This window comes from Cebidichthys violaceus, unplaced genomic scaffold (assembly GCF_023349555.1).
Source record: "Cebidichthys violaceus isolate CVI_PGR_0920_01 unplaced genomic scaffold, fCebVio1.0.p SCAF_31, whole genome shotgun sequence".
NCBI lineage: Eukaryota > Metazoa > Chordata > Actinopteri > Perciformes > Stichaeidae > Cebidichthys > Cebidichthys violaceus.
The window spans coordinates 997,553-1,012,107 of NW_027176495.1; the positions used below are offsets into that span (position 1 = coordinate 997,553).

Consider the following 14,555-nt stretch of genomic DNA (forward strand, 5'->3'; position numbering starts at 1 on the left):
TCTTTGTTTCGATCATGTGTCACAATGCCGTTCAACAGGGGATGTTGTCTTTGACTTCTGCACCTATTTACATGCATCTTCTTGCGTCTTCTTTCAAAACAAAGTTCCTACAGGTCACAGGTTATGAGACACACACACACACACATACACACACACACACACATACACACACACCAGTGCTACGGTATGTGGGCAGTGTTAATTCACCACTCAGTTTATGTGTTTATTTACCTGTCGGTCCAGTCATTACTCGGTGCCGCCGCTCCGCTGTAGATCTTCTTTCTGCAGCACCTGCTCCACCTGCTCCTGCGTCTGATTTATGTCCCTGCTCCTGCCAGCCTCAAATCCCCCCGGAGAGACATTTAGCTCGGCCCACATTATGCAGACTCCTCAGGCGGGCTCCTCGTCCTCCACACGGACTGTTTCTCTGAGTTGTGGCCCTCTCTCCGTGTGCTCCCAGACTCTTTTCAACGTGTTTTGGTGTTGTTTTTTTCTCCTACATTTTATCCATCAATCTATTTATTGTTTCTTTTTTTTTTCTCTGCCCGTCACACATTTCCCGCTCGCTCTCTCGTACTTTTCAACGACGTAGCTTTGCGTCTTGTTAGCACCAGAAAGCCTTATTAAAGGTGTGTATGCGTGCGTTCGCAGTGACTCATCTGTTCAGTCGAGATAGACTCTCCTCGACGTCCGGTTGCACACGGTCACTCCTCAGATGGATTGCACTCCCTCTTTCATGCCTCCCATCCTCGCCCGTCCCTCCCCCTCACCTCCCACCTTGCTCTATTCTCACTTCCCTTCCTCTCTGAAAAATGACTCCTGCAGAGATAGCCTACTTGATAAATGCCTCTAAAAGGTGGAGGAATTGCGGCGAGACGCAAGGATCTTTTTTCCAAATACAGCAGAAGGGAATGGAGACTTAAGACATTTAAGACCATTTCATCACGGTCATCATTTTCCCATCTCTCGTCCTGGATGAGCTCCTCTCCTGTGAACTGTGCGGTTTCCACATGTAGCCACAGGCCTGAGTGCACAATGAGAAGCTCTGTGTGTTGAAATAAGGCTGGATGTGCTATTTTCTGCTGTTGGGTTGTCTATGAGATGTGGCTCAAACATAGGATCAGTGACTCATATCATCCCACTTGATTGGCTTTGGCCATCTCCATGTCACTAAAATGAAAATGTGACCTAGATTGATATTTCTGTAATTGGAGCAGGGTCCCTGCTTAGAATGCAGGGAGTACACAGATTGGTTAAACATAATGCTTTCATGTTTGTTGAAATGAAGATATTTATTTATTTTGTCTTTATTTATTTGTGTCTCATACAAATCTGATCAATCAGTCAAATTAAAGAAAACCTACTACTAGCGTCATCCTAAATATCACCACTAACGATTTAAAGGAGACTCTTCCAGTTTCTCTTGCTGTGTACAAATTTTGAACAATGTTATAAGAAAACGATGTTACTGTCTCCATTGGTCTTAACAGGCAGCAGGAGAGAAAATCCAATGCGCTCACTCGCTGTCTTTTTCTTTTTCCACTTTGGTATCGTTCCTCTTTTTTTTTTTTTTAATTCCACCTCTCTTGTTTCTTCACCGCCTACACTCTCACCTCCCACTTTCTACCTTTGCTTCTTTTCAGGGCAGATGGGATTTTGAATTCGTCACAGCGATGCTTGATAATGTGAAAGCACCGCTCTAATAGTTTTCCCACTCAGTGATGATTCCTCGTTGTTGTTACCTTGCATAACCTGATCGAGTAGATGAGGCTCTGCTGCACTGGGCCTCGCGGGGGTTAATGGGTTTGAATGGGGATTTACACAAACAGGTAAAGAGATGACAAACAGCAGGTCTAAGTGTCCTTAAAGTTACCCTGAGGGACTTTGAGCTGGTTATCAAACGGTCTCAGCTTCGTTTGAACGCCTCTATATGATCCACATAAGTAAACGAGGCCTTTAGCTCGTCGGACTTTTCCCTCGATGCCAGTGGAAGAGCGATGTGAGCAGGGCTCTGTTCTGCTCCCTCTTATTGTACTTCAACACACCTGTTGATAACAACCCAGCCTTCACAGCAGCCACATTTGTCAGGCCCCCGAATACTCCCAAGGTCTCTGCTGACGTGGTTCCTCCCCTCCCTCCCCTCCCTCTCTTTCCCTCTCTCGCTTTGTTTTTCTTCTCATGCTTCATTTCCACTTCCTCCTCTCCCTCTCTGTTACAGCAGCTCGTGTTTCTGCCTTCACTACAACTGTCTGTTCAAGTGTATCCATCTGAAGGTTGTGTCGTCTTTAATGCGGGTCAGACACATTTGGGTGAAAGGAAAACCATCTAAACTCTACAAAAGCGATTCATTTTTTTTTTTTTTTTTGGCAAAGATGAAAATCACTCTTTCCTGAAAAGCAAAATGAGCACATTGACTTTTCCCTCTAGCAGCGACTGTTGGTGGGGGCGCGTGAAGAATGCTGCACCACAGGCTCTGAATAGTTAGCTCAGTCTGCCCTGCCGACCCCGATCTGAGTTTTTGTTTCTCTCTTTCCCGTCTGAATCCCCGGCTACACTTTCAAATTCGCCTCGCAGCTACAGAAGTGTGACTACACCGGCTGCCCCGCTGTGAGAAGCACAACCACCGAGACAGAAGTCTCCATCTAAAGCCCCCCCCCCCCGGCTTTAATGTGGGAACAAAAGAACGTCAACCTCCACCTTATCTTACCGGTTTCTACCAAAGATCCATTTCTTTGTATTCTTGAGATAAGAGAGTAAATAAAAGTTACGATCTGCATCTCTAAGAATAGCTGCAATTATCATGGACCGGGAACCTTGAAAAGACTTCAAGACACATGCCTCTAGCATCCCGGTTTGTCACATTTTGTTCCCAAAATCTCTTAATTAACAGCATTTACTGAGTTCTTCTGCACCGAACACATCTTTTTATAGAATAACATATGCGTGCAGATTAACTTCAGAATAGGTTCTGTATGGTTTTTTTTTGCTGGCATGTTATTTCTGTAAATCCTGCTGGAAATAATTGAGGAAAGGGGAAGAAATTATGCGCCATATCATCCTGTATGCAGCAGGCATTCTGGGAAAAAAAAACAACATTCAAATGAAATATATGTGAATCTTTCACACGCACGACCTGGGTCATTTACCGTGTGCTGACATCTTTACCCTTTCAGACCTGACAGATCAGTCAACACATTTCCTGTCACAAGTCTACTTTGATGCGGGGGGGGGGGGAATCATAACCACATGTGGTGTGTATATCAGTGACTGTTTAACATGTATTCGCTCCGTGTGGAGTCCAGCCGCTCAGATGTTGGACAGACGTTTCCTTCCACTTCTTCCTCCGCCTGCTGTGTTTTGGACCTTGAAATGTTGTGTGGTACCTAAACTCCCCCTCCCCTCCTTCCCTCCCTCCCTCCCTCCCTCCCTCCCTCCGACTCTCTTACAGTCCCGTCACCCTCATCAGCATGTGTCCGGAGCAGTATGAGTGAGTATCTACGCCACCAGCAACAACACCTCGTCTCCAGACCGGAATGCCTTTTTTAATGACGCCTCCTTTGCTCCCTTCTCTCCTCACTCACCTCCCCCTTCCCCCTCCCCTCCCCCCCTATAAGTCCTCAATCCAACTAAGCCATGACTGCACTGCATGTTGCCTGCCTGCCTACTCGCCTGCCTGATCCACTGGTTGAACATGCGACTGAAAAACTCACCCACTTTCTCCTCGCCGTCACCTACCCTCCTCTAAAGCATCCAACTAGAATTTGGTTTCTCATCCCAGCAGCGGCTGTCAGAAACCATCCAGCCGCTCCGTAGATCATCCCGCTCTCCTATTTCTCTCTCTAGGACCATCAGATTTGTTTTCTAGGTGATGTTGTGAAGGCCCATTAGGTTGTGTGTGCGTGTGTGTGTGTGTGTGTGTGTGTGTGTGTGTGTGTGTGTGTGTGTGTGTGTGTGTGTGTGTGTGTGCATGCGCCTGTGAATTTCTGTGCGTTAATGAGGTTGTGTGAGCATGCAGAATCTCATTCATCTCCATCATCCCATTCATTTCCAGGCTGTCCCAGTCACCTCAGCTCTCTCATGATGACACCCACTCCCGGATAGAGCAGTATGCCAGCAGGTAGGCATTGCATTTCCCCAATCATCACCTCGTCATCTCAGATGCCACAACCCACGCGTACACAAGACCGGCGAACTGCATTTAACTGTAGCACATTTACAAAACGCTTCATTATGGAATCAGACATTCATTTTTAAAGGGCCTTGCAACTTTAGAGTGTGTGGTAAAAACTACTTTCTTTTTTTTTTAGCACTTGCTTTCAATGGAAGTGATGAACAATGGCATTTAGAATAGAATGTACTATATTATGCATTGGAAAAGGGTAAAAAAAAATCAAATGAAAACCCCAAACCTCATAAGAAGCACATGTAGTACAATGGTTTAAGGATTTCAATAATTGTTGTTTACCCTTTGACAATCATACAAATCCAAATGATGTTGGATGTCTTTACTGAGCTTCTTGAGGAGATGTTTGCTATTTATTCTCTTTACACTTTCAAGTTTTAGATCAGAATCGCAAACGAAGCCCGTTCCATCTGTCTATCTACATTCTAGCATTTATCAAAGAATCCTTTTGGGGAATATAAACTGGCTTTATTGCCGGGGACAGAAGGAAGGAGAGAGAAGCAAAAAGATATATCCTCCAGTTTCCCTCCCCTCTGACAGCGCCGGAACAACTGAACAATATTTCTATTTCTGTCATGGCCAGGAACCCGTACACAGGAACGCTCCACAAAATGTTTAAGTGTAACTTTAAATATGGGACCGTTAATGTCAGCCCGAGCTTTTTAATGCACACACAGTGGGAAACACTGCATCTCCAGATATTATATGAAGCTCGAGGGCAGTGGGTTATGGCGAGTGGACTGAGCGACTTGTATTCATGCCATTCATGTACACAGCGTGTGATCTGCAGTTAATCATCACCAAACTGATGTGTTGCTGCGCTGAGACGGAAAACCTGTCATGTCTGATATTAAGATAAGTGAATATTAAGATCCCAAAGTATCACAGATCCCATCTTGCCCCTTGAATGAACCTCTAATCCGTCCAAAATGCATCTTCTCTAAAGGGAACGAGGGTTTTTCAGAGCAGAACCCGGGCGTCCATCACGGCGTCCATTCTGATGCAGCGCTGCTCCGTCTGGCCTGTAACCTTTCATTGGTCACGCGCCGTTAACCTCCGCTCGGCGTTCTCCGCTTGCATTGTTTTATCAGCGGCGACACAGACGTGAGCCTTGTGAATTACAGTTTTAACTGAAATATAGACGCTGACATTGTAGATTATAGCGTAGCTTATAGATTTGCACGGAGAAATGCACACAGTGATGAGGTTTCACCGGCGGTGTAATAACTTTAGATATCTCCCTCCGTGCATATTCTACCACGGTTCAATTTCATCCTCAAGTTTAGGGTGCGGATGCAGGCTGAGATCTGAGGAACCGGCCTCATTAGCATCGCAGCTTTGTCTGAATATATGACCAGAAGACATACACACACTCACAAAATATATGATTGTGCACACACATACGAGACCACAGAGATGTATTTGGTCGTTCGTCATCGAGACGACTGTGTGCCGCTGCGGTGTTGAGCTCCTCATGCGTTGACATCGGTGCTCTGCATTTTGATGGGATGATGACAGCGCTGAAATGTCTCAGTTGTAACCTGGTGATTTAAGTGTCAACCCCTGACGACGGTTTCTTTTCCCAGGTTGGCCCAGATGGAGCGCTCCAACGGCTCCCTGCCCACAGACAGCAGCTCAGCCACGGGCAGCATGTAAGTCACCGCTGGTCGCTGCTAAAATGCTGCGTTTTGTTTCCACGTTTTCCTTCTGAATGCTGTTCACATTCGTGCATTTTCGTCATGTTCATATTATCAGAAAATCGTCCTCCAGATGATTGATGCTTTCCAACAACAACAAGTTTTGATGGAAGAATCAAAATGTTTTCATTACAACTCTAAGACTTCTTCCTGTGCACTGTTCACCCATCAGCCCCAAAATCTCGCCTCCCCCTCTTTCAGTGTATTACAACCAGCCGAAGAAGTAACAAGGTGTCTTCCCGCGTTGCTGAAAAACAATCACGAGAGAGTGTGGGTGAGAAATGAGGATATTTTTGAGAGAGCAGGAGGAATGTGGATTGAGGGGGAAGAAGACAATGGGATGTGGTTGAGTTCAGCGGGGAAGGACAGGGCTGGAGTAGGAACGTAATGGATTAGAGTGCCAACAAAGAAAAGTGAGAGTGATTGGTTTCAGGATCTCTGATAACGATCAGTTATCTCTGATCAAAGGAGATGAGGACATGGCAAAGAAGAAATCACAAAAAAAAGAGGGGGGGGGGGGAGCTGATGAGGTGCATGAAGTCTGAAGTTTCTGATGTGTGTGTGTGTGTGTGTGTGTGTGTGTGTGTGTGTGTGTGTGTGTGTGTGTGTGTGTGTGTGTGTGTGTGTGTGAAGAAGTGTATGTCTTCTGCAAGCCATTCCAGTTGAAGGGCGTATTTTTTCCCTTTTCCTAAGTGAGATCCAAATCAGCGGAATGAGCTCTTGAGGTTCAAACGCCCTTTGAGCTCATGGCCACACTTGTTCAAACTAAAACACACGCACACACACACACGCACACACACACACACACGCACGCACGCACGCACGCACACACACACACACACACACACACACACACTCTTTTCACTCTGTTCTTGTCTGCGCAGGGAATAACTTTCCGTTCTGATAGCCTGCTTTGATAAAGACACTTGTAGATCACAAGATTTTCCCAGATCATAGATCATCATCGTACTTTTGGAAATGAGCCATGTGTGAAATTAATTTATGCATGAAAATGTAACAGATGCGAAGAGGGCGCAGAAGCCCAATGTTTTTACACAGACGTGTTTTCAAACGTGTCGTAAAGCGTGCACCTGGAGAGAGAAGCGATTCCCCGTTTGGCATGTAGAGGAAAGGAAAAACAAGTTTGGGGATTTTGCAATGGAGCATTTCTATAAACAGGAGTATAACACACGGGAGGACGGTTAACACCTTTGAGAGTCTTGAGTGAAGATGAAACGAAGCATTCAGCTTCCTCCTGTCCTGGGCTGCGTCCCCTGCTGATGTGCCTGCATCATGTTGGACCACCATCATGCTCCGCCTTCCTCCAACCTTGCCGCGTAGAATAGTTTTAGAAACGCAAGCGTTCGATTGAAGACCCACAAAAGATCAATACGACGGCGGAGCAATGGGGAGACAAAATGTGCCGGTGAGCTCGAGAAGCTGGATTTATTTTGCCCTCGGAGCTTTCGTAACGCGGGACGAACACATTACCCCCCCCCCCCCCCACGCTCCTTTTTGTGCTTTGTGCTCTTATTTAAGAGGAGAAGCCATTATCTTTGCCAGCTCTGAAACAACACTGACGTGTGTGTGTGTGTGTGTGTGTGTGTGTGTGTGTGTGTGGAGCGCTAACGATGTGAGGGAGACGATGGTTTGATGAAGGCTAATGGCTTTAACAGCAGAGGGGGGAAAAAAACACCCACCAGGGCACATTTAGAACATAATCATAGTTTTTCTGCTTTCACGTCGGTGTGGTTTCTGTAACATCTGCATTCGGCTTTACTGCAAAACAGACACAATGTAAGTGAAGATGCGACTGGCAATGCACCAAGAGAAGGGGACATTTTGGAATGGAGTCCTGTACTTCATTTTAACAGAGACTTAAATAATGTTGAGATCTCCTGAATGACCATCGGTACTTGTTAAAATCATCATTATAGCGCGCTTAGTTTCCAATGAATAATAAAAAAAAAGGCTAATTTACATTCAAGCTATTTGCAAGTCTGCTGTGTAATAAGTTTGCTCACTAAAATGTTGCTGTGCTGCAGTAAAATGTCATTCACAGTAGTGGTGAATGAAGGGTGAGCTGTCTTTAAAGGGCCAGAATCCGACTCTGTTTTTATGCAGCGACATGTCCGTCAGGCGCTACTTATGAGGAAAAGGTAACTTGTAAAAATAGCATTTTTGTGCTTCATAGATGCCACTGAAGTAAAACAGGCCACTCAGCCCCGTCTCTTGTCAGAAGAGCAGGCTTTACATCGTGTTGTCACACTCCTCAGCCATGAGGCCTTCCTTCGGTTTGGAGTGGCTGATTGTCTTTCCCTCTCTTTTTCTAAGATTTATTCTTTTCCGCCTACAGCTGATTTCACCCAAGCCTCTTTGTCTGTTACACCGCTCCGTCTACACACACACACACACACACACACACACACACACACACACACACACACACACACGCACGTAAATGATCTCGGTGCTTGTAGAGGGTTCCTTCTTGGCGGTGTTTGAGCTTATTAAAACATGCATAGTGGAACATGGATGACTGCATTTGCCAATTACATGCATGTTTGGCTTTTGGCTTGTATTTTCTGATCGCTCAAAGCCGGCAAACACTGATTTGGACTCGCTGCCAGCTGTGCAGTGATATCAATAATTAGTATGTGTGTGCGTATGTGAGAAAGCTCTAGAGATAAAGTGTGTGTGTGTGTGTGTGTGTGTGTGTGTGTGTGTGTGTGTGTGTGTGTGTGTGTGCATGCGTGCGCTCGCTAGTGGTTTCAGTGCTTGTGTAATTTTTTTGTCCTGTATTGCTTTTATCTAAAAGGGAATCCTTAATTAGTTATGTTGCCCGTTTTCTCTGACCTCCAGCCAAAGCACAGTGCTGTCATCGAGGCCTCGGGACGTCACAGAGGAACCAGACTCCCCACTTTGCTTCTTTGTTTGGTTATCTCTCGCTCTCCAGTCTTTCCCCCTGTGTTGTCCCCTTTTTTTTTTTCTTGTCTTTTGATATTTTGCCCTTTTATTTCCGTCCTTCTCCCTTTAATTTCTCCAGCCCTATTCTTTTTGAAACCTCCTTTCATCATACCCTTTTTTTCGTCCCTGCCTTTCATCACTTTTAGTTGTGGTCTACTCGTGTTTTTACCTTTGGGGCCCAGGGAACCTTCAGATTGAACACTAGGCACAGAGGTAAACAGAGGTTTTTTTTTTTGAAGCCCTGCAACATGAACAATACACCTGGACTTCACTGTGATCATTCCCCACATGTGGAAGTCCCACAGGGAGGGAGATTTAAACTCACGACTCGTCTTTACCTCTCATAATTTCTCTCTGAGCTCAGTCTTGGCAGTTGCTTGTGCTGTTCAGCGAGGCATCAGGCCCGGGTACTGCTGTCATCGAACAGATCAGTCTGGTAAAGTAAAGAGCCGAGCTCACCAAGCACCACATATTCACGATTCACAGCGTAGCTAATATCCTCTGCGTTCATCGCTATTATTCTGTGCTTTCACTGCGCTTCCTCTTTCTCCCAGTATTCCAGAGCAGGTGGTCTGTGAGCCAGCTCTGCTTCCCGTAGTGCCCATCTCCACACGTAATGATCCTCTTCCTGCTCTCCTCTGGGCTCCCGCTGCCAGCCATAATGTCCCGCTGCAGCTTCCCGTTGCCGGGGGCCTGACTAATTGGCCGCTCGGTTTTGTGCAGGACCCCGGTCCCCGGCAGACCATAATGCCACCAATGGTCAAGTTCCTCCGCAGAGAACTAGGCCTTTCTTTATCGTCCCTGTCTCCCTTGTTACAGCATACCCATATTTCAAATGTGTGTGTGTGTGTGTGTGTATGTGTGTGTGTTGGTTTATTGCATGTTGCTGCAGAGGGAAATTTGACATCCTGTCAGCTTTCTCTCTGTCATTTATCAGTAACGTGGCAGTCTCAGCATGGCTTCACTCTCCCCGACAGTGGAATTAATGAATGACTGCTTATATACTGTGTGTGCATGCGTAGTATTAAAGTCATGAAAAGACTGCATTGGAAAAAACTGTATAAAAAGAAGGCAAGGAAGACCTACTGGCTACATGAGATAAAGAAGCAGTGGAATGAAATGTTCTTTAATTGAGAGTATAGAAAGTGTAATTCATGTCTCTTTCATCGGTTCGAACGCGTAAACTCCATGAAAAGGTTGAACTTGACACAAATCCTGTTCCAAAAAGAAAAGAACTCTCTAAACGTTCGCTTCAAATCACACGGGGAGCTTAGGCCGGATGACGGACGGCTACCGGCTCTGCATATTGTTCCTTTTATGCGAATAGAGGTGAAAGCCTCGTTCTGCGTACCTTTTCATATATCTGTCCGAAATAGTATAATTACTGTCATCTCTGAGAAAGGAAAAAGCATCCTGTTCCTAACCTCTGGTACACATGCGGTGATAATAGCATTCAGAATATGTTCTGAATGCTCATCGATTGTCTCCTTTGGTGAAATTCAAGGGTGTCTTGAGCGAAAAGCGGAGACATTTCAGTTTGCCAGCTTTGCTCTCCGGAGCGTAGTTGATTAACTCGCTCATTATGGCCGGGGATTATGCACTCGCTTATGGTCTGGCCTCGATAAGAGTCTGTGAACCGAGTTCATAGCGAGTCACTGCTTATTCTACAAGGTGCCAGGAGTTCCTGCCTGGACGTCACTGATTGAGGTGTGACTTTAAGCACAGCACCGTTACAGCACTCACAGAGGTCAATGCGGCGTTCTGTCATTGAAGCGGCTGACTAGTCACGACTGTTAGGGATGTAAAGGAAGTCCAAACGACCTGCCGTTTGGTTTAGGTACAATGAAATACAGTATCTATTGAATACTGGGGTATTCAATTAACATTCCAAAAGGTCCAGATTGAGAAAATCTCCTTGTGCAAAGGTCCGGAATATTACAATAATATCTAACCATATATACATGAGACAATTTATGATTTGAAGTTAGCTCATGCATGCGATTCTGAAGGGCTTTTATTTTGAAATGCTACATCAGAATGTCCTGGTTCTCTCTGTGTGACACTTTAAGGTGGTCTGCTATCAACCTGACGTGAAATGATTTTGTAACTATGCACCATTTCCTCTTAATAATCGTCACAGTCTCTGAACATATGAGACACACTGGTTTTAAACTGTCCGTGGGAAGAATGAACCTATAAGAGTCTGTTCATTGTTGGTTATAGACTCTGGTCTCTCTGGTCTCTGGTCTCTCTGACCACTTCTCTCTCTTTGGAGAACGTCATGTGAAACAACTTCTCTGACTCACGTAATTATCCTCCTACTCCTCGTTCTCTTTCCTCTCTCGGCCCCGTGTGTGTACATTACTCACTCGAGGTAGGAAACTTGTCAGAATACCCATATTTGATTGACTGAGCTGCATCACGTGATGTGATTTACAAAGCATGTAATTGGTCGGTTTGTTTCCTGGACCACTGACCGAGTGCCGTAAAGGCTGGAAAAGCTGCGCCGGTTAAAATATAGGCGCTCCGTCAAAATGTAATAATTCTCAATTATCTATTAAATCTTTTTGATCATCTGATCAAATTGTTGGTTAGTTTATCGTGTTTTCTGTCATTTATGCTACAGTGAGTAACATGTCGTCATAACCAACAGAATCAACGGCCAAAGCTGCAGACACATCTCACGTTGTAACACTTTATTTTCTATCTATAGTATAAGCTATAAGTGCTAGCAGACCATATGTCGGATGCATTGATTTTAATATTACATAACAGCAGGATGTTAACGTCGTAGAATGACAGCCTCGGCACTGCTGGATATCTAGAGTAACCATGGTGAAACGGAGCCGGCAGTAGACAGACAGCCACATGTTGAGTTACCGTACATCTCGGCTTTCTCATCTGGAGCTGTCCAACTGGCTCTGGAAATTAAAGTCACTCCAGCAATTGAAAGGATTATTAAATAATAGTCTGCCGTCTTTTGTTTTGTCCTCGTGTGACTGTCAGCTTTTAGTCTTCAAGGCTCAGGTTGTGTTTCAGAGTGAAGGTGACAGCCACGCGTACGCACACACACACACACACACACACACACACACACACACACACACACACACACACACACACACACACACACACACGGATACACAGCAGCAGCTCCTTCTCCTTCTCTCCCTCCATATCTTTCCATCTGTCTGCCAGGCTTATTCTCCTCTCTGCTCCCTCCATCTCCACACAGCCCTCCCTTATTATCAGATAGTAGAGACTGACACGTCAGTGTTCCAGCAGACCCACACTAGCCTAAGATCTTACATGTCATGGCAGCAAGCACACTCTTTGTTATTTCAAAGCTATTGTTTCTATTTGTATTGACGGTAAGATTCCGTTTTTTTTCCTCTTGAAAACAGAGAATTAAACGCTGTAGACTCTCCCCAGCTGTAATCAGTAATATTAATTCATTATAGATTTCAGTTAACTGTTATAAATAGTAGACACGGACGTTTAATCCATATAATTATGGACTGTAAATAACCCGAATGAAGTTTATCTTCTTAAAAAAAAATAGATTGGAATGCTCAGTAAATGGATTTTTATTGATCTGCTTGTTTGTTTTTTTTTGCCGTAGATTATTTGTAGCTCCTTACTAAACCTAATGAGCCGATGGTGTTATGAAGTGAAGGCGTTACAAATGTTCTTTTTGTTACGCATTTAGTAGAGCATTACTGCGCTATATGGTAATGTCTAAGCATCCATTCCTAGTTATTTCCAAACATAATGATTTGCAATAAGAATTTCATCATAATTCTTTTAAAGTGCAAAACATTTTCTTTCTTTTTTTCCAGTTGCACATCGTTGCTAAAAAAAACAAACAAAGTCCTCCCTCCCCAAGTGAACAGGAGGTGAATTGAGCTGAGTAACGGGGACAAGGTGTCTCGGCTCCTCGCTCATCACATGACTCTCATAACTCTCCTCCACAGGGACGACGAGCATGCCCTGATCCTGCAGTACTGTCAGACGCTGGGAGGGGAGGGCTCCCCCTGCAGTCAGCCCCAGAGTCCTGCCCAGATCCTGCAGGCCGTGGAGAGGGAGGAACGAGGAGAGCTGGAGCGGATCATAGCCCGCCTGGAGGAGGAGCAGAGGTGAGGCAATGGAAGCAAGAATCCAGAGACAAAAGAGGTCGTTTAAGACCCAAAATATAGGGAAAATATCACATTACATTACGGTTATTTAGCAGACGCTTTTTATCCAAAGCGACTTACAATTCAGTATCCCTCTACAGACCGTAGGCGCAGCTACGGGAGCCATTTTGGGGTTAAGTGTCTTGTTCAAGGACACATTGACATGAGACTAGCAGAGCAGGAGCCGGGGATCGAACCGCCGACCCTCTGATTGAAAGGCGGCCCTGCTCTCCACTTAGCCACGGTCACGGTCAGCGTATCACATATGCTTCTAAAAATGGGCGAAAATCGTGTTTTGTAAAAGTTCAATCTGAAGTTATCAATATCAAAAGTATTGAAGTGTCTGTTTTATGGAACCTTCTTCGTTTTTGTCCGCTCACAGCTTCTCGGTGTCATTTGGGTCCGTGTGCTCGTCGTCACGCTCCGGCGCACAGTACATAAACATCCGGACACTTCCCGTACCCCCCCCTCCCCCCCCAGCGAGTCTTGCACGCCAAGTCCCTCCCCGCTTTGATTAGTAAATGGAGATGGCTTGGAGACTGGAGACAGAGTCGCTCTACGATCTATTGTTGCGGTGCTACTTTTTGCACAGCCAGTGGCTCGACTGGAGTGATTTAACACTGATTACTCACACACACACACACACACACACACACACACACACACACACACACAGACGGGCACTCCGGGAGAGTGAGGAGGAGGGGAGAGAGCTTTACTGCCAGACTCATGAATGCCAACTTAAGTAAAGCACAGCAGCTTATGGTTCTGCACTGAGAGAGAGCGTGAGGCTGGAGTCAACCCAGAGATTTGGTGGTGGTGGGGGGTGGTGGTGGTGGTGGTGGGGGGGGGGGGGGGGGGGGGGGTCCTTTATGTTTGTCTATCTAATCGTATTTCACTGAGACAGCACAAAGCAGAGGTAAACATGACTCTGGTGTTTTGGTGGTGGCGGTTCAGAAAGGAGATTTTCAGTGATAATAATAATAATTTTCTTTTCATTTTTATTAGCACACAAGGGGGGGGAAAGCCGTCCAGGGCTAGCATTTGCAGCACGATAAAAAAAAAAAAAAGGCACAGCATTATATGTAAATCATAGAAACGATCTGTAATAATAACATTATTATTAACACAAAGGCCCCGCCCTCAGGAACGTAGCTCCTCTGATCTATTTATACAAGACTCCCAGGAATACAAGTCCTACTACTAAACAAGCTAGTAAAATATTAGAAGATAGACCCTTAAAAAGCATAATGAAATAATATAGAAAATAAGAAAGTTACTGCATACACTGTGCATGCACATAGGAATTCTTGCTTGTTTATACTTTGTATTGTACATTTATTCAAATACATGCAGTTGAGTGACAGAAGCATGAGCATGAACGTGCTGTACAGTAGACGCATACATGTACATACTGACACTTATGTTCATGTTCATCAAGTAAAGCGCTAGAACATGTACACATCGACAGACTCGACGGCACTGAGCGCTGGATGTGGGGAGAAGGATGTGTTTGTAGGAGCACAATGGAAA

The 14,555-nt window shown here is 45.2% G+C and overlaps 1 protein-coding gene across 4 annotated transcripts in view; it reads left to right on the forward strand.

Moving 5' to 3' along the window:
• utrn (utrophin) overlaps positions 1-14,555 on the forward strand; it is a 152,916-nt gene that overhangs the window by 130,708 nt on the left and 7,653 nt on the right. For all 4 annotated transcript variants that reach the window (XM_068724443.1, XM_068724442.1, XM_068724444.1 and 1 more), the window contains 4 exons: positions 3,449-3,487; positions 4,052-4,117; positions 5,770-5,835; positions 12,822-12,983. In XM_068724443.1, coding sequence (XP_068580544.1) covers positions 3,449-3,487; positions 4,052-4,117; positions 5,770-5,835; positions 12,822-12,983 — 333 coding nt within the window. The remainder of the gene's footprint in view (positions 1-3,448; positions 3,488-4,051; positions 4,118-5,769; positions 5,836-12,821; positions 12,984-14,555) is intronic.